Raw genomic sequence first — 22,437 nt, 5'->3', positions numbered from 1 at the left:
GTACTAAGTCACTCATGTATCTTATCATGCAATGTATAAAGTGTAAAATATTGTACTAATTCATTATATATAAATGATTATGGTGTGTTTAAACTTCTTTCATTAATTACTACATATTTTCTACATTCACAATGTTTGCCAACTCGCTATATAATCAACTTAAATCAGTTAAATCCATCATGCAATGCATTTCCTTCCAATTTTTTGTGATAAACTAATAGATAATTGACTAAATAAACATTCTGCAAAGTTTCAATAAAAATTTCCAAGTTTTTCTTACAATTTTCGTGGTTTTTATTCAATTTTTATCGATATCGATAATATCCCGATATTTCCATCGAAATTTCCGTGTTTTTTGACTACCGATATTTCTGATATCATTGATATTTAATACCTTGCCTATAAGTTATAACCGATATTTCGGTTCAAATTTCGACAAAAATTACATGAGACTCGCGTGGATGGTTAAGAAGCGTCTCGCGTACAACTTTCAGACAGAGTTTAAACGAAAATCGCAATTTGATTACAAACTCCGCCACATGAGCATGATTAATAGTTTTCTCACCACCTGTTAGATTGAGGCATTCCTACTACAACCACAAGGATGAACAATACAATTTGACCAAGTGTTTTTGGTATGAAATTAACTCATACACCGAGGAAAGGGAACTGTGGATGCAAATTTCTTCCTCCTTGATCTTGGACAATTTTGCACCTACAAAACAATTAACATCTTAGGTTAAGGCCAAGAGCCTCACGCGCCCACGATGAATGGGGGGGGCTTTGGCCGAAGAACCTCCGATGCCAAAGTTAGAATTTAGAGAGAAAGAGTGTTTAGAGAATTTTGGGATTTTTGCCAAAGTGTTCGAAATTGGCTTTTTTGGTGAGAATGAGAGTATATTTATAGGGATAGGAGGTGGCTAGGGTTTTTTGGGTTTAATTTAGGTTTGATGGTAATTTTAGGAGTTATGTAGTTAATTGACTAATTAATTTGGCTAAATAGAATTATTGCCAAATTAATTAGCTAATTAGTGGGATAAAATGGGCAAATATGGGGAGATCCACTAGGATGGCCAGCCATTTGGGAGTTTTGGGGTTAAATGGATGATTTTTAATTAGCAATTAATATATTATTTAGGTAAATATATTAATTGGCTAATTAACATTACAAAAAGGAATGAATATATGATTTTTATGGCATGATCAACTAATCAATAAAAAAGATTAGCTAATCAGATGTGAAAAAGGTAAGTCAAAGTGGGAAAATAAAGGAAATGGCCGGCCCCTCTTTTGGGAGAGAGATAACCGGCCTTTAGGGTGTTTTTTGGTGTTATGGCTAATTTAATTGACAAATTAATGAGTAATAATCCCATTAATTTGTCAATTATCTCAATTTATGTAGGATAATTGGTAGGTTATGAAATAACTACCTAAAATGTGGATGGATGAGATAATTTGGAATTGGTTACCTTTTCTGGAGCATTTTTTACTTGGTTGAGGATGATTGCTTGCTACTTGCACGTAGGATCCTCGTTATACCTCAAGGGTATTTTTGTCTTCTTTTTCCCAAAATTCACGTGTCGCCTTGTGAATATTTTTGGCTCCACAAATGCCCCCACACCTGTTGGGCTGCTCGCAGAAAAGGGCAGCAGGTGTAGAGATCTTCTTGCTTTAGGAAACTTAAGACTGCTTCCTATTTTGATGTTGATTCTCTCTTTAAATGGAAATTAGATCCTTCTAGGAAAGGGAAATAAATTTCTCTCAAAGCCTATTTAAGTCCACCTTAAGTGGGTTATTAAATCAACTTTGGAGAGCGATTTATTCTACCCAACAAGAGAGAGAAAGTTAGAGGATATTTGTTCCCCATCCTCTAGCAATCTTCTACATCTTGCCCGTGCAAAGGACCGTCTTTCGTTGATTTCTTCGTCTTCTCCGTGCCGCACCGATGTAAGAAAAATTTAATTTTTCTAACCTCTTCTTGGATAGTGCTATTGCAGGGCAGCCGTCGGGGTGGTGCGGCACGTCGGCTGGCAGGGGCCAGGAGTTGGCTTGACATGGACCGAGGAGATGTCGTGGCAGGGACCACTGCTTGGGCAGCTTGGCTTGGCTTGAACCAAGGGCAGCTTGTGCGGCTGGGGTCGCGGATTGTGGCGTTGGGGCGCAATGCTAGGCGAGCTGCATGGCTCATGTCCTTTGGGCTCTTGGACCTGACTCGGACCAGGCTGGCGATTGAGAGAAATGAGGAGATTGTGGACCTCATAGGCTGCTGGAATGCTGGGTATGCAGGCCTCCTGCCTGCACAAGAGATGCTGATTGAGAAAAAAATCGAAAACTTCCTCTGCTGCTTGTGAGGCTCTGTTTGCTGCCGAGAGGCTTGTGATTGGCATGACTTCTTCCAATGGAAAGAAAAATGAAGCTGCTAGATCTGAGCTTGTGGCGCCTTCCATGCCGAGAATGGCTAGTACATTTGTTGATAAGATTGCTCAGCGTAAAGGTTCTATCATGCCCCCAGTGCCGAAATCTGTACAAAGAAGTCTGTTTGGAGCTAAGTCTGGTTCACCTTTGGAGAGGCTTACTATTATGAAGAGCGATAAGGTGGACTCTGCTGCTAAGGTGGCGCCAATGCCCACTCCCTCTGCTGTTGAGATTGATTCGCCTGCTGGGAAGAAGAAGACTGTTTGCATGGGCAGCTGTGAAAAATCCACCAAGCCTGCTTCTAGGGAGGCTACCGAGATCTGTGTGCTCTTGAAACCAAATATGCTTGAAGATATGGACGCTTGTGCCAAGTTTGTTGATGGCGTTAAAAAAGTTTGTTTGCCCAAGTTCATTTGCGAAGCATACGACCCAATATAGAAAGACTGCTCTGCTTGCTATGATGCAAATATAGCAAGGCTGCCAAGGAGGCGACAAAGACTATGGTAGCTGAAGCTTATTTCTCAGCCGAAGAGATCAAGAGGTTGGATTCTAAGCTCGTTGCTTTGAAGGGGTCTAATATTTCTGCCCCCACTTCTTTGCAGCTTGAGACCGCTCGCCAAGATATCATTGACTTGAAAACTAGGCTTGACGCGATCCAAGTTAAGCATGAAAGTGCAGAGAAGAAGATCGGATGTCACATACCTTAGATTCAAGATCTTAAGCATGTCGTTTCTGAGCTTCGTTCTGCTACAAAGGATGAAGAGTTGATTGCTGCTTATAACTAAGTGATCCACTTCAAGAAAATCATCGATAGGCTTGAACCCCAAGTGTTGGAACTTCAAGGCATACTAAAGATCAACAAAAGTCTGAAGAAAGAAGTGGATGAGCTGCAGAGCATCCATGTTGGTCTGCTCGATGAGGATGAGCAGCTAAAAGGTGAAAAGGCTGGGCTCGGGGTTTTGAGACCTTTTTTATTTCTCCAGAAGACTTGCTTGATTTTACTTTTGAGGCTTCCATTGGTGAAGTAGTTGGAGAAGTTAGTGCCCAGGCTGGGGCAGCCGGGGGTGAAGCGCCGGATGATACCGCTGCTAAAAACGTCGTGGCTGCTGAAGGTGTGGCGACTGAGTAGTCGTGGGATGTCTAAGCTGCTATAGTCTTTTAGATAGCCTTTAGGATTTTATTTGTTTTTTCTTGTAGCTCTTGTTTTGCTTGAACTCCTTCGGCCATTGCTAGTTATTTATAAATATGTTTTCCTTCGCTTTTCTTCATCTTCGCTTCTTTTGGTCATGCCCTAACCTTTAGACTTGATAGACCAGTGGCAGGCATGCTACTTTTTTACAAGCAGACAAGCCCGCGTAGCCTATGCAGCCGTAGGTGTTGGTGTAGAACTTTGCAAAGTTGTTAGCCATAGGGTTGGCAGCCGGATGCCTTACTTACAGAAGCAGACAAGTCCGCATAACCACTAGGCTGTTAACTTGACTTTCTCCAATTCCGTAGGTTGCGTAGCAAGTATCACAACACTTTAGGACTTGGTGTAGGTTGTTTCGCGCTTGGCAGAGGTGAAGCTTATCGACTACGTAGCATGTCGGCAGTTGATAAAACTTCGTATATGCGTGCTAGCTTGTTTAACCTTTCACAAGAATGTGCAGTTGTAAAAGTCTAGTGCGGCTTTACTGCTCGAAGGGTAAGCCATAAGCAGTCTTCTGGAATCCTTAGGCTATTTTAGTGCACTCGGTAGCAGCTTTAGGGTTCCTGGGCAGCCGTCTGTAGGGCATACTGCATAATGTGCCCCCTCCGTATCTAGGGCCCGGTTTCCCACGGATTAGGCCAAGAGACCCAAAATCTTTCAGTTAGCTAAGCCTTGAAAAAAACCATTGTGGCTACTTCTAGGAATCCCGGTGCAAGCCATCGTGCATCTAGTTATACTAAGGCAGCCAGGCTCATCCACGTCTGGATATTCGGAGTGTAAAGTTTATCCTCCCATCTTGGAGAGCTAACCCATATGGGTGTCGGGGAATTGGTTTACCCTCTCGTACTGGAAAGCATAGTTGGTCCCTCGGGGGGCGCAATTCCTGCGATGAGTCCCTAAGAAGGGCGAAGTCTTCTTTTGAAGTGCAGGGGTGATTAGTTGTTGTAAGCATGCAGCCAAGCCAAGTTGTGATAACTTCTAAATTCCTCATTGAAAAACGAGTGAAACGAACGAGAACTTTAGCTGTAAGGTAGGAACTGCATAACAACTAGATAGTCCTCAGCTTGTGAGGTGGTGCCCGTCGAGCTTCTTGAGTCTTCGGGTTTTGATGTAGCGGGAGGTCACACATGGTACTTCTTCAGATTGTAGGCCATCCACTGCTTTTCGATCTTTTTACCGTTTCATGGTGGCGAAGGTGTAATTACTTTTGCCGCCTATTCTGCTGATCTTGTACAGACCTTCCCATATGAGATTCGTCTTTTTGGATCCTTCTCTGCAGGCAGTGATGAAGGCTTTTCTGCGCTGTCGACATGCAAATGCCAGAAGTCTCCATCGGGTGGAGTAGGCACGGCTAGAGTGTGCTCGGCTACTTCTGAGGCATCGTTGGGCCGCTCTGTTGCATCACCTAGGCTCGGCGTGAAGGCGTAGTAGGGAGCTGTGGAGATAGGGCCATGTCATACGCAGCAGGAGATGCTCAGCTGCCGGTATTGGGCCACTCTAGAGTTGAATCATTGAGCAAGGGTCGGCTAGGGCCGTGTGGTGCGCAGCAAGAAGTGGTACTCAACTGCCGGAACATGTTGCTCCTATGTAGAATCTTTTAGGATGACGAGGACAAAACTTGCTTCTGAGAGTGTCCTTCCAGTGTTGCGTTCGTCAGAAAACTTTACATCCGCCGGGGTCTATGCCTTTATCGTCGCGAGTCTGGATTGGGCAGAATAGTACGTCATGAGGATGACTGCATGCTTTTGAAAGTAAAACTTGTGCTCCCGGGTTGCAACAACTATCGCCAAAGTTAGCTTTTGAATTTTTAATAGCATCGAGGAGAGCTTTTGAACTGTAGAATACAGGTAGTCGGGCCCCCATCTCTTCTCGCATGATGGTAGAGCTTATTGCTACTTTAGATACCGTCAAACATGTGAATAAGTCCTCTGCTGCTTCTATGGAGGTGATGTCGGGTACTTCTTCAAGTCCTTGAATGTGCATTGGCGAGCCTCATCCCAAAGTGCATGCTTCTCTGCCAAAGCAAAAGAGTTTGCCAGAGTTAGATCTTCTTTCATGATCAATTTTCCGAATAGCGGGTGGTTTGCTGGAAGCCCTTTTTGGAAGGCTGTTCTAGCTATCGAGTTGTTACATCCGACTATTTTTGCCTTCTCTACTTTGAACCTCCTCACATAGTCACGAAGCGACTCCTTTGGGTTCTTCTTGACGTTGAACAAATGGTCAGACTTCTTTTTGATCGAGCGATAAGATGAATATTCTTTGGTGAAAACCAAAGAAAGTTCATAAAAATTCCGGATGGATTGTGGCGGCAGGGTGTAGAACTAATCTTGCGCCTCACCTTGTAGAGTGGTGGCAAATATCTTGCACATGAGATCATCGTTGTTTCGATAAAGGATCATTGCGCTTCGGTAGCGCTTTAAGTGTCTCTCTGGGTCTTCATCCCCTTTGAAAGATGTGAAATGTGGCATGCTGAACTCGCGTGGAGGCTCTGCCTGCTTTATCTCGTCTGTGAAGGGTGACCTGCTTATGTTAGTCATGTTCCGTCGTAGTGCCTCGTCGGTGACCTCGTTGCGTTGGAAATCATGCAATCGCTTGGTCAATAGTCTCTCTACTTCTTCCTGAATTTGCCTTTGTTGGGGTAGCGGAGCTCTCGGCTGCCCCCAGCCATGACTTGCTGGTTTAGGCTATTCTTCCATATGTTTGGCTCGTATATGTTGCGGATGCAGTGCATGTGGTGCGTTCTTAGCAAGTGAACGAGTTCTTCGCAGGCTGCTGGTTGAACTTAAGCGGGATTGAGTGATTGTTGCTCTCCGTTCGTCGTGCTGCCTACTCTGATGTGAGGTGGAGGATGCTCCTTATGGGCTTAGCCGCGAATGGACACTTTGCCCGGAAGGTTGCTCATGTTGACTATCGGAGTATGACCCTAACCGTGAATGTATGCTCATCCATGGGCCTAGTCGAGAGTGCATGCTCATCCGCACGCTAAGATGGGAATGTAGACTGCCCAAACGTTTGGCTTGTGGCTGGTCGAGTGGTTGCTTACCGGGACACTGCTGGAAAGGTCTGTCTGCCCTTGTCCTACTTCGGGATACCTCGTCTGGGGCACGTTGGATCCCGATACGTTGCAAAAGTTGATTCACTAAGGTTGTCTGTTGTGCAAGGGCGCTCGTCAACTCTATGACTTGTCGAGACAAGTGTTGTTCGCCATTTGGATTGGAAGAGCTTGGAAGGAATGCGCCTCCTTGGGCAGTGGAAGGGTGGTAGACTCCGGGCGCGAGATTTGAGTTGGGATATGGTGAGAATGCCCCCGGCTCGATGGTAGGTCCGGATGGTTGAGATAGTCTTAGGCCGACTTGGGCTGCTTGGAAAGCCACGATAGCAGGCTGGGCCGTGAAAGTGGGCTGCTCGACTAGAGTTGGCTGGACCACAGGAGTGGGCTGTTCGTCGGCAGCAGGCTGGGTCACGATAGCAGGCTACTTGGGAGGAGCAGGTTGGGCCACGGGAGTGGGCTGTTCGACGGAAGCAGGCTGGACCACGGGAGTGGGCTGCTCGTCGGGAGCAGGCTGGGTCACGAGAGCAGGTTGCTTGGCGGGAGCAGGCTGGGCCGCGAGAACAGGTTGCTTGGCGGGAGCAGGCTACTTAGTATGTGATGCAAGCGAATACGAGGCTTGGGCCCGAGCTCGTGCAAACTTGGATGGCACGACTTGGGCCGTGGCCTTGGTGTCGTGAGCCTTGGATGGCACGGCTCGAGCCGTGGTGAACGCACCATGGACCTCGCCACGGGTGGCTACCGAGGTAGCCACCGTGGTGGTTCCCATGGTGGAAACTCGTGGTGGTGGTGCTACTCCACTTATTGTCGCATTTAGCCTCACGGATCTTCGCAATCCCATTTCTTGAACATTAGAATTTTCACTTGTGGAATTTTCTAAATTTCTAGCCATTATATTTTGCTTATACGTTTTATCAAAGAACCTTTGCAAGTAAAAAATTCTAATAATAAGAACGTATGAAAAATATTCAAATGGACTAGAAAATAATAAAAAAACCTTATTGTGCGAGAGTCTTCTACGAGTATGAATTTCAACTCTCAATGAAAGCACCAATTTGTGGATGCAAATTTCTTCCTCCTTGATCGTGGACAATTTTGCACCTACAAAACAATTAACACCTTAGGTTAAGGCCAAGAGCCTCACGCGCCCACGATGAATGGGGGGGGGCTTTGGCCGAAGAACCTCCGATGCCAAAGTTAGAATTTAAAGAGAAAGAGTGTTTAGAGAATTTTGGGATTTTTGCCAAAGTGTTCAAAATTGCCTTTTTTGGTGAGAATGAGAGTATATTTATAGAGATAGGAGGTGGCTAGGGTTTTTTGGGTTTAATTTAGGTTTGATGGTAATTTTAGGAGTTATGTAGTTAATTGACTAATTAATTTGGCTAAATAGAATTATTGCCAAATTAATTAGCTAATTAGTGGGATGAAATGGGCAAATATGGGGAGATCCACTACGATGGCCGGCCATTTGGGAGTTTTGGGGTTAAATGGATGACTTTTAATTAGCAATTAATATATTATTTAGGTAAATATATTAATTGGCTAATTAACATTACAAAAAGGAATGAATATATGATTTTTATGGCATGATCAACTAATCAATCAAAAGGATTAGCTAATCAGATGTGAAAAAGGTAAGTCAAAGTGGGAAAATAAAGGAGATGGCCGGCCCCTCTTTTGGGAGAGAGATAACCGGCCTTTAGGGTGTTTTTTTGGTGTTATGGCTAATTTAATTGACAAATTAATGAGTAATAATCCCATTAATTTGTCAATTATCTCAATTTATGTAGGATAATTGGTAGGTTATGAAATAACTACCTAAAATGTGGATGGATGAGATAATTTGGAATTAGTTACATTTTCTGGAGCATTTTTGACTTGGTTGAAGATGATTGCTTGCTACTTGCACGTAGGATCCTCGTTATACCTCAAGGGTATTTTTGTCTTCTTTTCCCCAAAATCCACGTGTCGCCTTGTGAATATTCCACATGAACCTCTTCGGATCCCTTTCACCAAATCTGGATCCTTGAAATTTGATTTAACGGCTAAAATTATTATAACTTTTAAATGGGCTTCCTGTTTTTAGCTGTTGTATCAAATTTCAAGTATCCAAATTTGTTTATTGATAGGATTTGGTGGAAGTGATCCGAAGAGTATCCCTTTCCATACACTGGCTCGGTCATAAAAAATAAGGAAAATTAATAAAAATAACTTTAAAATTTTGAGTTTTAACGATAAGGACAAAATAAAGGGTAAAGTGAATAGTACCAAGATTAACTTTTTAGTATAAAAATATGATTTTTCGTTAAAATAAATAATACTATGAGATTTTCGTTGAAGTTGTCTAAAAAAATGCTACCATTTTATGCCTGTTATTTCCACCTTTTAATTAGCTGGGCCTTTGGGCTTAGATTTAACATATATTCCTGTTTTACCCCTGCTAAGTTTGCATTATTACATTTTTACACGGACAAAAATGCCCCGCACTCATCTCTTTCCTCCTTAGTTCTTCCTGCCGGTGCTGGACGTCGTCCTGTTTTCCAATTGAAAACCTTGTGCGTCTTCTCCTCATCCCTCACCAAGCAGCCACGATCTTTCAAGTTGAAATTCCTCTCCTTCACCCTTTGCTCGTTGAATTTCACATCAGCAGCATCTCCCTATAACCAACCCAGGAGCTTGGTTCGGATTCAAGTTTTCCGACGGTAACAGGCGATTCCTCCGACGCCAGCCATCCGACGCCCGCCATCGAGGTTAGTCTGAAACGATTCCTACCTTGTTGGCATATTGCATGTCAAAATCTGCTTCAAATTTGTGATTTAATATAATTGGGCTTTGGAAAAAATTTCATGATTTTGTCTAATCCAGTTTAACGATTAGAAATTTCGCCTGCGGACTGCAATTTCATCTGCTGCAAAAAAATAGATTCTTTTTAATCTGAATTTATAAAATTATATATATTCGAATTTGTTTTACATCTGATTCGGTTGGATTTAGGGGTTGTGTTTTAGGGTTTCCTGGCCTGAGTTGTGTATAAAGAAAAAAGAGTGATTTTTTTGTATCCTAATCATGGTCATAGACACGAGTCTGATATTTTCAAGTAAGATGCCGAGTCCTCTTGCATTCATATAATTACATTTGTGAGCTGCTTTTCTGGGTTTTTGTTGATTTGTTTGCTTATCTGGTATATACAAAAAGAGTGACACTGCCACAACCATTATCAATTTATACATGAAAAACGTAATGTTGGGCCAATCTAACCATTTATTTTGAGCATATCACATTAGCAAAATAATGAGACATATGGCAGCGGGGTTTTTTCAAGTCAATTTTTGTTGGCATGTTGTTGTTCATTCAAGTGTTGATTTGATAAATGCGAGTGCTTTTGGCATTTTATTACAAAGAACAAGAAGAATAGTAATAGTATGTATGTGAGTTTGAGAACTGAGACATGTGAATTGTATTGTATGGAGGTAAGCAACAGTTATGTGAGACATGTGAATTGTATGGAGGTAAGCAACAGTTATGTGACTGTTTTTTTTTTGTTTAAAAGTTTGTGTGATTTTTTGATATATTCTTCATTATGAAAGGAAGAATAGGAAGAATGTGTAATATATATCTCTAACTATTCGACTTTGTTCCAAGCAATATTGTTTGGTGAAATAGTTGTGTTACGATATTGGAGAAAGTTAAAAATATTTGAATTTCATTTTGACGAGGTTCTCATTCTCCAGGTGAAATCCGGATACCAATTCTCAAGATCAGTGTATGGAGCAGGGGTCTTGGATTAACAAGAAATAGTATCAAATACTTGTTTACAGTTAGGGCTCGCACAGAACAAGATTGAGCTCGCGCAGAGAGGGATCGGAATCCTAATTGGAGAATTAGGGCTTTCATCTTTTGAAGAATTGGGATCGTGATTGTAAGTTTTCAGTAGAATTGAAGAATGGGTTCTTCTCCGGTGATAACCCCAGAAGACGTATTGTTGTCTCTGATGAATGATGGCACCATTGATTCTCTCAGATTAAAGATCATCAATCAGCTTAAATCCAATGTAACTCTCTCTCTCAAAAAGTTAGGAATTTTGGAGCTGAAATTGTATGTTTTTTTTTGTTTTTTTTGTGAAATTGTAATGGTGATGGTTAATGGGCAATTGCAGGAGGAGCTGAAGAACACGACTATTAAAATGGCGGAGCAGAGCAAAGTTCTCAACACTCCTGGGGCCGAAAAACAGACAAAAAGAGAGCTTTTTGACGCATTAAGGCAGGAACTTGAAACCCAAGTGCTCGAAAAGGCCTCTAAGTCCGTTTGGGAGTTGATTTTAGACAACAATGGATTGGGGAATGAAATCAGCGGAACGGTTGAAAGGGTTTTCTGCCGGTTGAGCGGCCGCGAACCGCCTCTCTTTCCTCCTCCGGCGGATGCCAACAATGCTGTTGCCAGTGTCAATGCTAATGCAGATACCAGTGCCAATGCCAGTGCCAGTGCCAATGACAAGGAGAACGGAAAAGAGAAAGGAAAAACAAAAGGGAAGGCAACAGCAACAGCAAGCAATTCACATGAGAAGGAGAAAGCGCCAAAGAAGCGAAGATACAGTGAGATAAATGCACAAGGACAAGGAGAGGAAAATCAAGTTGCAGCAAAGTCTGATGAACCTCCAGCTGCTATGCCTGAAGAGTCACAAGTTCTGAAGACTTGAGCTTACTGCTTCCTCAGGCCAATCTTGTTTGAAATTCTTTGGCTAATTTTGTTCTTGTTAAAATCTTACTGTTAGGGAAGAGTATATTTGCACATTCGAAAGTATATTTGCACATTCGAATTCTCTAGATGTGGGTTAGGGCGATTGCCTAGGTCATTGTTGCATCTGAATTTAAATTCCTTTTCACATGGATTAGAGTATCGGTTTAGAATATCGCTTTGTCAGAAAAGAAATATCAGTCACGGTCCTGTGTAACAGAACTTATCTGTTTAGTATGCCTCTTGTTTATGTACGTTGAGACTCTCTGTTTAGTATACCTCTTGTTTATGTACGTTGAGAAGATAAAACCCTTTGTACTCTGCTGACAAAGGGCTTTTGAAATATCAACTTTTCTTTGGATTCAAAATAACTTGTATGATCGCCGGATATTGAAGTTTTTATACTTAGATTAAATTGGATATTGAAGTGCCTATTTTGTGTACTCAATCTTGAAGAAATTTCAAGAACAACCTTGGACTCTTCATTGTTTGACAAAAAAGCACTGCCAATGCTGAAGCCAGAATGCAGCTTTTGGAAAAAGTTAGCCACAAAGGAAAAGCTAAACACTAATAAACCAAACAAACAGGGGATTAAGACTATCTAATCCCCCTCTACAAAATTAATACTGACCTAACCAGGGGATGAAGCTGAGGCAATATACACTCATCCCCGGTAGATTTTTCCTTTCATTCGTCTCTGTGAATCATTTCCAGCGGTTGCCCAAGTCGTTACAAGTTGCAAAGTCTTCCATTGTCAAATTTTGAGTGAAGGATGAAGATGCTGAGTTGTTCTTGGCCATTTGTATCCCTGAGTTCCTGGCAGCCACCCAGATGCCTGGCTGAGGTAGTGGCAACACCCAGCTGACCGGTTGAGGCTGAAGTAGGTCAACATTTGCGCCGGAAACCAAGTTTTGGTTATCAGCCAGTTCTTGTACATAGTCTGGGTGCCTTACATCAGCTGCAAATGCATAATTCGTTTGTTCTGGGAATGCGATGAGTGAGTTGGCCTGGGGCATGACTTGTTTATTGCTGAATTCAATTTGTGAGTCGATCATTAGCTGGCTTTCGATATTACTCAGCAATTGGGAGTTGGGATTAGGGCTTCCTAATCCTTGATTATATACATTGAAGCTTTGACAAGAAATAGTAGAATTCGCTTGTGCAACAGAAACCAATCCAGGAAGTTGCTCTCGTCCTAAGAAATCAGAAAAACTGGTCATTGCTTGGGTTATCCCTTGATCCCAGTAAACCGGCATTTGTGGATTTTGAACTGCTTGGTTTCCGATCACCTCATCTAAAGGCGAAGAAAAATCCATCACTATATCATCACAAGATAGTTGGGGAAAGAACATCAGTGTATTGTTCTTCTCAAGAGTCGATGGCCTAAAAAAAGCTTTTCTTGTGAAGGAAGCAATAAAAGTACCTGATATTGGTGAAGTTGAATCCTTGATCCTCAGAGTTGGCTTGAGCTGTTCGTATGTTTGAACTTGTTGAGTACGATCATAACGTGTCTGGACGCATGGCGAAAAGGGGAACTGCAGATTGGAGGGGATTTCTGCCCCGTGTCTATCAAACTTGAAAGAAAATTCTGCAAGACCATTGTGGAAATCTGACTGAAAGTATGGAGATTTTGGACTCGGGAAAGGTCTTCGGCTCATCTCTAAAAACCGGCTTTCGCATTGTATGAGCTTTTCGTAGTGTTGGTCAAGGGCACCTGGGGGAAACTGAACATAATGCCTCCTGAAAACAGAAGATATCGAAAAACTACGTCAGCTAGTGCTAAAAAATTTGGGTTTTGGAGAAATGTGAAGAGAAAATAAAGATAAAGGACCTGTGGATAAGAGCTTGACCATTGGTGAAATCTGATGCCACATTCCACATGGTATGCTTTCTCGGCTGTGGATTTAATTCTCGGTGGAACGTAGGTGGCTGGTTCAACTGCAAAACATCACCACATTAACAAGATGCTGAGAACAAAATTACCACAATTAAAACCTTAGTCCAATGAATACTTGTGAACACGAAGATGAACAAGAGTTACCTCGATTTCGAGAATCCCGGGCTCATTTTCTTCGATAACTGCTCTCAATGCCGAAATATCAGACCACTGCACTTCAATCTTGCTCTTCAAACCCTGATCCAAGATTTCCCACACCAATTTTCGCTTTGCGTAGTAACATTTCACCACCAAATCACCTTCATTGTGTGCCACTCTCTGCACAACATTATAATCAAAATCGAACAAAATTTGGACTTTCGCAACTTCAGATTAAGTGTGTCATGGATTGTTTAAAAAGTGCCAACCTGCCATGAACCGATTCGGATAAATGATGCATTGAAGTTGGAAGCCTTCAATTTTTCCTTCTCAGTCATCAACTGAAAAGCGTTGGGTTTAACTTCCGGCGAACGCTTAGCCTTGAGTTTTCTGGGTGCAATCACTTCTGTTAAGTCTATGAAAGGGGGTGTCTCCCCAAGGTTCAAACCAAGAGGACTTAAACTTAGAAGAGTTTGAGCCAATTGAGCCTGCAAAAAAATGAGTAATAAATTTTTTTTAAAAATATAGCAAAATGGTAGCATGAAATGAAAAAAACATTGCAGAAAATGGGAAAGAATACAAAATTAATTAAAAATATTTACTGTTCACTTATAAATACATAGAAAGTTAGAAACAACCATTGTGTTAAAAAGGAACGAAATGATAGAAAAAGAAACAATCCTACTTTAGTGTCTTTTTTCTTTCTTTCTTTTCTTCATGTGGTTGAGAATTGAGAAGATGCAACATTTAAAAAAATTGGATGAACGATACATGAGCGTAGTTATATTGGCTTCAATGGATTTTCTTTCAAATCCCAATCCACAGAGAAAGTATTGTAAAAACCTTAAAAACGCCATGCAAAAGCTAAATCAACCCAAAAATAAATAAGTCAATATAAATTGATTAAAACACATAAAATGTAAAGATTCAAGATGCATCCATCACATTGAATAAAAAAAAAAAAACCGAAACGAAAAAACGAAGAAAAAACGGTAAAATACTTTTTTGTTGGAATCCATTGGAGTTCGTCTGAGCCTCTTGTTTGCAGCTTCTGAAATATGATCACAACAAGAGACAAAACCAGTGACACGCTTCGCATTCTTCGAATTCAGAGACGAATTCTGAGACTGCTCGGAAGCAGAACCAGAAGTTTCACCACCATCACTGTTCCACTTGAAACCGCCATTAGAATCCACAACCATGTCTCTTTATTATTTCTTTGTTCCTGGTTTTTCGGATGAAGAACTGAAAAAATCAGTCGAAACCCAGTAGAAATCCAACTGGGGCCGATTCAGTTTCGAGTGTCAAATCGGAGTATAAATAGGTTGACTGTGGGGAGTTGGAGGAGAGGGAGAGAGATAGTAGGAGAGAGAGAAGCGGCGTGAACAGAGGAAACGGAGAAAAACAGAGCAAACAAACGTGTGAGAGTAGGATTTTGCAGAGCCAACGAGCCGACTGTGGGGCTTTGGCCTTATAAAGCGAGTGATTTTTGAGCTGTATACATGGGAGAGGAACTCCTTTTGACGAGGACTGCTGACCTCATCATTTTACACGTGGACACTTGAAAATGATTTCCCTAGAGTGGGAGAGAAGATCCTCGAGTCACCGGATCCTCTTTATAAGGATTCGGATATCCTCTAATCACATTCGTTTATCGTACATTGTGTGGTCAGTTTTTGTCAGGTATTATTTATATTTAATTTTAAATAAAAAAATTTACAATGATTTCTAACCGTATAATATACGATGAACGGATGTGAAAGATCCTCACAATAAGGATCCAATGAGGATCCTCCTGGATTTCCTTATTTTGCTACTCGGCCCCACAAATTACAAAATTAGGGTTCTTATTTTTCCTAAAAATATTAGGGTTATCCATTTGTTTAGGGAGTTTTAACGAAATACTTCTGATACTGTTCATTTTTAACGAAAAATCATATTTTTACCTTTTTTCTGGTACTATTCACTACACTTTTATTTGTCTTCATTAAAACTAATAATTTTTTTTTTTTTACCTTTCGTTAGTTTTCCTTTATTATTTTTTTTATTCTCTCTATTTGTTTTTTCACTTGTTTAGTTGTTTATGGTCTTGTTTCTTGAAGGTGAGTTTTGATTTGGGTGGTGCTATCTATAACTCATTTTTACCTCTCACACATGAGATTAATTTTTGTTCGTCGGATTAAATAAATTGAAGAAGATGGGACAAACATTAACAAGAATGTGTAGGAGGTAAAAAGGGTGTGTGAGTAGCACTACCCTTTGATTTTTACCAAATTCTAAATCTTGTTCAATTGGGTGGTTGGATTTTGAAAAAAAATTGTGACTTAAATATTTATTTTTTTGCCGTATTTTCTAAAATTATTTTGTGTTACTAATAAAAAATAGGGGCTTATACTATTCAAGTATTGAGAGGTGGGAGTAGTGACAAATGGATTATGGTGGTGTTTGTTTTTTCATGAACAAAATTCATGAACTCCTGTTGATATATTTTACATGATCAGTTGGTAACAACATTATGATTGTCAATAACTTTTAATTAAACATAAATTTGTGTGTAAAAATAAGTGTAAGATCCTATATTTGTTGCATAAAAAACAGTATGGATGTTAAGAAGAAATTGAGACATTGGAGAAAATTAAAAACATGTATGCCATATTAAATATTTGGATATATGTACCAAACATTCTATGATTGTCATTCTCAGAAAACATGTCTCAGAAACGACTTTTCATTCCTTCATTTTAATTAGGGAAACTTTAGATGCGGTCCCTAATTATGAACAATTTTTTACTGAAACCTTGTTGTTTTTCAATTTTTGATCCAAGTCCCTAAAATTAATTGATAATTTATTTCTATGTACGTTACTATATTTTTTAAATTAAAAATTAAAATTTATAGTTGTTTATAGTAATGAGATTTTAAATAAAAAACCATAATTTGTGGGATTAAAAATATTAAAATATAAATATAGTATTGTGTGTGTGTGTGTAAACATGGGTACATTCTTCAAAATGGGTACATTTAGCAAAAATAAAAATGGGTACAAATAAATAAAAAAATATGGGTACAATACAAATAAAACTTTAAAAAATATGGGCACAAAAAGAAATTAATATATGGGTACAAATTAAAATTGAAAGGAAAATTGGTACAAATTAAAAAAGGGTTGCAAATTAAAAATGGGTACAAACTAAAAATAAAAATATATGATAAAAAATTTAGCCATAAATATAAATATACTAATTGTAACATTTTTAATATTAAATGAATATATTTAGAAATAAAAAATATTTTATTATTGAAATAATTAATGATATTATTAATACAAAGGACTTTGATCAAAAATTGAAAAGTAATAAGGTTTTAATCAATAGAGTAGTAAAAATAAGGATGAAAACCTAATTACTCCTTTTAATTAACTACTCGCCCATTTTTATTGTTCTTTGTTGCCATTCCTTTCCTTCATTGTCAATTTAATGAAAGACTCGACAATCATATTTCTCATACGATTTCAAAGTCGTATGATGCAATATGAGAAACTTGAAACTACGTGACTCAATTAAAAATCACCCAAAATCTAAGTGGTATGAAATTTAGTTATCTCTTATATAAAATAGTTTTTTTTTAACCAACATTTCCTCTTGCAGGAATTTGCTCTGCAAAAATATCTGTACATTGTTCTACTCCGTTAAAGTCAACCAATAACGTATCTAGGCAACAAAAAGAATTCAATATAAGAAGCTTAGGTACACATGGAGAAAATGAAAAAAAAATACTAATCATCCTTGGGACTCTTATAGTTTGGCAGCAACTTAAACAATATATTTGATTTGGATTTTTTTAAGACCATGTTTAACTTCCCACAGGATTTCTCCGGTCAGAGACACTTAGAACACCTGAAATTATTAAATTTCCATACATATATACTTCTGCTTATCCAACGTTCATGTCAGTTTGGGTTTGTCCAACCCAAACCCTAAAATTTTATGTTTTATTTATTTTTTATTACAACATTATCCATTGTATTTGTGTAGTTGAAAAGTGACTGTAAAGTTTTCAAAAATTTATTTTATTTTTGTATGTGAATATTAATCATATTATTCATTGAATTTGTGTTGTTAATTAAGCATCTGCACTTTAAAATATTGATGGTTTCTGGAAGAATTGTGAAATGTGATTAGTGAAGGGCAAGTCGATGAGATTTGATGCACGTGTAAATATAATTATATATACAATTAGCAGCCTCCAATGGGGTAGGCAAAGGTGTTTTGACTAGCCATGTAAGGAAAATGAAGGTAAGATGGAGTAGTCAAATAAGTAGCTGAACTTTGCCTACTTGGTTTGCCTATTTCATCAGAGTGATACATTTTTTTTTATGAAGCAACTGAGTAAAGATAACTTATCATGTCGGTCATTAAAGTACAATTTTGCTTATTTTGTTTGCCTACACCATTAGAAAAGCTCTAACCAATGCTCCAATATGTAGCACATAGAAGACGTGGGCATAAGAGGATAATGATTTCTTAATTTGTTGGTGATTAACACATGAGTATTACTAACAAGAATTGCCAGAGATGATTAGCTCTTACCCCACGTCATTATAGAATTTTAATTAATAAACCCACGTGTTTATCAGGTAGAATACAATATTTACTTATTTCGTGGCACCAACAAAATAGCAAGTTGGCTAAAAAAGACCACTTGATTAGTGATGAGTGATGAGTGACGAGTGACGAGTGACGAGTGACGTTGACGTTAAAGTTGTAAAATGAAAATCTTGATCTCGGTTGTTTTTATCATCATCGCCACTTAATTAAGGGAATTGCTTTTGTAATCAAAACTTTTGGAGATTGATACATCCGTAGTTACTAAGTTGATGGGATGATCCCATATGATAGCTCACCTGCCTAATTAGGAAAAAATAATAGATATATGAAAATGGTGTTGGACATGTTCCAAGTGGATGTGGTGGCAATCCAGAACGGGAGTGTTACGTATCTAAAGAATAATGTTTGATTACTAAAAAATGAGTAGGAATTTTAACTCAAAAATTTTTATGTTCGAATCACAGAATTTTATGTTTATGATCAAAATCATTCATATTATGAATTACTTTGAAGATCATATTTGCAAAAAAAAAAAAAGAATTAAAATTAAAGTCGTTTAGTCAATCTATTGTAGCAAATACATAGACGGTTCGTAACGTTTTTACCAATTCCGTTCATTTGCTTTATATAATTCAATGTCTAAACGACCTTATAGGTTAATTGACGAAGTTCTATGAATTGACAACGAACAATTTTGAGTAGGAACTTCTACTCATTCTTGAGTAGCCAAGAATTATTCATGTCTAAATATTACTTGAGACGAAAATGTATGTATAATTATTTAAAAAATGGTGAAAATCATTGAGGTTAAAGAATACAAAAACTGAAAACCCTAATATCATCTTCTACTTATTGTTTTCAATCTCAATGAATATTGTACCATGTTCAAATGAAAAAGAATACAAAAACCTATTAAGATTATAAAATCATTTGGTACATACCCTTGTAAATTATAATATAAATAAGGGTCTGTTATTAACATTTCTCTATTGGAATAATGCAAAGCTAAAATACTTGAAGAAGGCACGTTCTTAATTAAAGAGTAAATAGCAACCTCAAGCAACAAAACTCACCGCTTTACGAGGATCGAAAGGAACATCTATCATATAGAAAAGAAAAATAACATACACCTAGATGTAATGCGATGAAGTGCTTATTGGTATGATTGGAAGCAAACTAAGGCTAAGTTGACTTTGATTAGTGGGTGAGACTGAGATGTAGCTAAAAGACATCATTGTGTGCATATAAGAGCAGTAGTAGGATGTTATGTAAAGATTCTAACAACTGATTTATAGTCAAGCCATGACTATTAATGGGGAAAGAAAAGAATGGAATTTTGCAGCCATGGATGGGAATTATGGGTTAATAAAGGTTTCCCCATTCATATGAGAGCCAGACTCCATAAAAGTCATCTTTGATTTTCTTACGAGCGATATTGGGAGAACAAGGTACTGAAACTTGACCTTGGGTAACGGTGACAACTCTTAACCACACCTGAACTACAAATCTCATTCAAAAATAACATTTCCCAAAAACTGTGACCAAAGAAGACAGAGAAGAATTAAAAACAAAAAACAAAATGAGATGAAAAAGTGCACAATAATTTTTTCAGAGCGTCAATAACAGATTTCTTCGTGAAAACGTAAAAACAAAGCGCAAATAATATAGCAGTACTTGCAAGATGTGCATGATGCGGGAATGATGTGGATGTATGTGATATGGATTATATTGTTTAAAGAACACGTGCAAAGCTTGGATCAGTGGTTGGCTGCTAGAAAAGTTTTATGGTGGATAATGGTAGTTAGGCGCCTACCATTTGCCATATAAAGTAAAAGGCTAAAGGATATGAGTCACTTTGCTTGAATGTCACAGGCTCTCTTTATATTTTGCAAAAATTTCCTCCACTTTTGATTGATCATAACGCACATGATTTAATCTTAGATCTCCTCCTCCTCTTCTTTTTTTTTTTTTTCAAAAAAAAAAAATTGAAAAAATAAGAGCAAGCACAAGTTTGATAGCGATGGTTTTCATACATCCATCAACTGGTTTTCTGGGGTCCCATTATTTCTGTGACTTGAAAAAACAAACATTCCCTTTGATTTTCCTGGTGGAAATATGACCTAGTGTGGACCCTCCTTTTTCTCTTCTCCCTTGAGTCTTCGCATGCTACTACTTAATCTCGAAGGTTCATGCATGAAATCTTGATGGGGTCCTTCAAATTTAGAGATTTTCTTCCTTTCTTGCGGGCTGCAACTTTATCAGTTTTTGGATGCACTCATTAGGGTCCCAATTAAGTTGGTTAATCATTAGGGTTTCCCAAGTAGGTTAATCACTAGGGTTTCCCAATTAACGGTTTCCCATGTAGGTTATTTGAACTTTGGTTTTTTTTTTTATTATTGGTAATGATTTAAGATGGTTAATCATGCAGTTAAAAGGTCTTATCCGCATTACTTTCTGATCATCTGCAAGCTCAGCTGATAGATACATGCATATATATATATAGGCACGCCTGATGAAATGACATCAAAGGAGATGTAATCTTCATCATATCACGATTGTAATTAAGTTTTGTTTCTTTTGCAATCTATTGTAAAGTGTCAAACCATCGTCAAAGATACTAATCAATGTAATCACTTTAGTGGACGTGAGAAATCTCATCTATAAGCACAAGAAAATTCACTTTCAATCATTTACAAGTTAAATAGTCAAATAATGTTGTGTTATCATATGGTTTGTCATGTTACGATATGAAAAGTATTAGGACCGTCTTTGACATTTGAGGACTCTGTACAAATTTTATAAAAAAATAGGCTCTCCTTAAGATAGAATTCCGAGATTTTTTTGTATTCATGCCACATTCAACTAACAATCAAAATTTTAACTGATTGAGTTTTTTCTTCAAATTATGATTTAGGGTAAATCAGTGAAATAGAAGGAGCAAAGATGGGAGAGGTAGGAGAAGACGCTTTGTGTTTATGGGAGAAAATAATACACAAGTTAAATATTATTGTTTAATTTTTAGGGAAAAATGCAAAGCTAATATATTGTACGCCATGCAACCCATAGTCATATGTTAACTGGAAACTTTTTATTAGGAAATATGTGTATATGTAATATAAAGGAGAATGAAAAATAAAGGAGAATGAAAAATTATAGGATCCTCTTAAATTGGGTTTTGTGTCATTGATCTGTTTGTACACTTTCATTGTCGTCTTTAAAAAGTACATTTACTCATAGTTCAAAACATATAACTAAATAAGATTTTAAAATTTAAATTTATAGTTTGACAATGTAACATGTTATATGTGTTTGAAAAACTATATTGTCATACAAGTTGTTTAGGTCGGATTGATACAGTCATGCAAATAGCATGCAACCAATCCAAATATGAAACTCACTTCTAAAGATATATCTTTCATGCTGGGTTTTGATTGGCCTTTTAGGGAGAGAGAGAGAGAGAGAGAGAGCCACCACAGCAAGGGAAAAAAAATAGTATCTCATATTCTGACAAAGGATTGCAGATGAAGGAGTTGTCTTAATCTCAAAGATCACACTCACCAGCAAGGAAAGAGCTTTATTTTCTTTTTCTCCAAAACAGTTGATGGTACTCAAAGAAGCTACACCGACCCACTTTCTAACTGTCCAATGAGGCAGACCCACAAAGAAAAGAGATGGAGGAATATTGACGGAAGAAGGATGGTTTATAAGTAAGTTAGACTCCACAAGTGGGATAATATGTTCTAATACTATGAAAAAAGTTGAATTTCAAGTATAACACGTGAGAACACAAATCGGATGACAGAGAACACGTGTAACCATTGAACTTCACACGTGAGACAAGATACTTTGATACCACAAAGAAAGTTGGTGCCAACCCTATACCGGTGAGGTTTAGAGTGCATGTAAGTTTTTTCTGAAAAATGATTTGCATAAAACAAGAACACCAAAGTGATGGTTTTTGAAATCAATCGGGAGTTTGTGCCGTTCGAGCATGCAAGTCTCTTTAAAAATAGAACTTACATGAGACTCGTTCATCGCCAAGTAACATCACTGTTCAATAACGCATTGACTTGAAACTTTCAAAAGTTAATATATTATTGAACTGGAACCCCACAAGATAACAATTCATATAAGTTGTTAACCCTAAAAAAGTCCCTTCTCTTTGACCTCCACATGTCAATAACAACAAAAACCAAGATCCCTATGAAGAAAAAGGGCCTTGTCATGGAGCACTCGAGCATATTATGACACACTGATACTCCTAATGATCACTTTATGATCACTTTATATATTTTTTTATATTTCAATTTACTCCTTTAGGTGGGGCTGCTGGATAGGGATGAATCAAAACAGGTGGAGATGAGGATCATCCTGACCAGGCCATCTGAACCATTGAAATTTGATCCAA

General features: G+C 38.4%; 2 protein-coding genes across 3 annotated transcripts; one reads left to right on the top strand and one right to left on the bottom strand.

The window, feature by feature from the left end:
- Positions 1 to 4,834: 4,834 nt before the first annotated feature.
- LOC103433872 (uncharacterized) lies at positions 4,835 to 11,663 on the top strand. Its single transcript, XM_008372158.4, has 3 exons — positions 4,835 to 9,403; positions 10,385 to 10,704; positions 10,810 to 11,663. Exons 2-3 carry the CDS (start codon positions 10,597 to 10,599, stop codon positions 11,347 to 11,349), a joined length of 648 nt encoding a protein of 215 aa, XP_008370380.1. The 5' UTR covers positions 4,835 to 9,403; positions 10,385 to 10,596; the 3' UTR covers positions 11,350 to 11,663.
- Positions 11,664 to 11,846: 183 nt separating this feature from the next.
- LOC103433871 (uncharacterized) lies at positions 11,847 to 14,870 on the bottom strand. Of its 2 annotated transcripts, none has more exons than XM_008372156.4 (6): positions 14,424 to 14,870; positions 13,692 to 13,910; positions 13,429 to 13,602; positions 13,219 to 13,325; positions 12,811 to 13,127; positions 11,847 to 12,705 (listed from the first exon to the last, which is right to left on the bottom strand). In XM_008372156.4, exons 1-6 carry the CDS (start codon positions 14,622 to 14,624, stop codon positions 12,092 to 12,094), a joined length of 1,632 nt encoding a protein of 543 aa, XP_008370378.3. In that variant the 5' UTR covers positions 14,625 to 14,870; the 3' UTR covers positions 11,847 to 12,091. The 2 variants fall into 2 exon arrangements, with proteins under 2 accessions (XP_008370378.3, XP_008370379.3); XM_008372157.4 differs by having other exon boundaries at positions 11,847 to 12,681; positions 14,424 to 14,867.
- Between the last annotated feature and the right edge of the window lie 7,567 nt (positions 14,871 to 22,437).

The sequence above is a fragment of the Malus domestica genome, chromosome 04 (assembly GCF_042453785.1).
Source record: "Malus domestica chromosome 04, GDT2T_hap1".
NCBI classification, from domain to species: Eukaryota; Viridiplantae; Streptophyta; class Magnoliopsida; order Rosales; family Rosaceae; genus Malus; species Malus domestica.
This window is presented reverse-complemented; position numbering and strand designations above follow the sequence as displayed.

Bases quoted from the DNA above. Each gene is read 5' to 3' on its own strand.
- LOC103433872 (XM_008372158.4), top strand. From the start codon at position 10,597: ATGGGTTCTTCTCCGGTGATAACCCCAGAAGACGTATTGTTGTCTCTG. The intron at 10,705-10,809 runs GTAACTCTCTCT...GGGCAATTGCAG, and splicing joins TCAATCAGCTTAAATCCAAT to GAGGAGCTGAAGAACACGAC.
- LOC103433871 (XM_008372156.4), bottom strand. From the start codon at position 14,624: ATGGTTGTGGATTCTAATGGCGGTTTCAAGTGGAACAGTGATGGTGGT. The intron at 13,911-14,423 runs GTATTTTACCGT...ATTTTTTTGCAG, and splicing joins CAATGGATTCCAACAAAAAA to GCTCAATTGGCTCAAACTCT. The intron at 13,603-13,691 runs GTTGGCACTTTT...AATGTTGTGCAG, and splicing joins TCCGAATCGGTTCATGGCAG to AGAGTGGCACACAATGAAGG.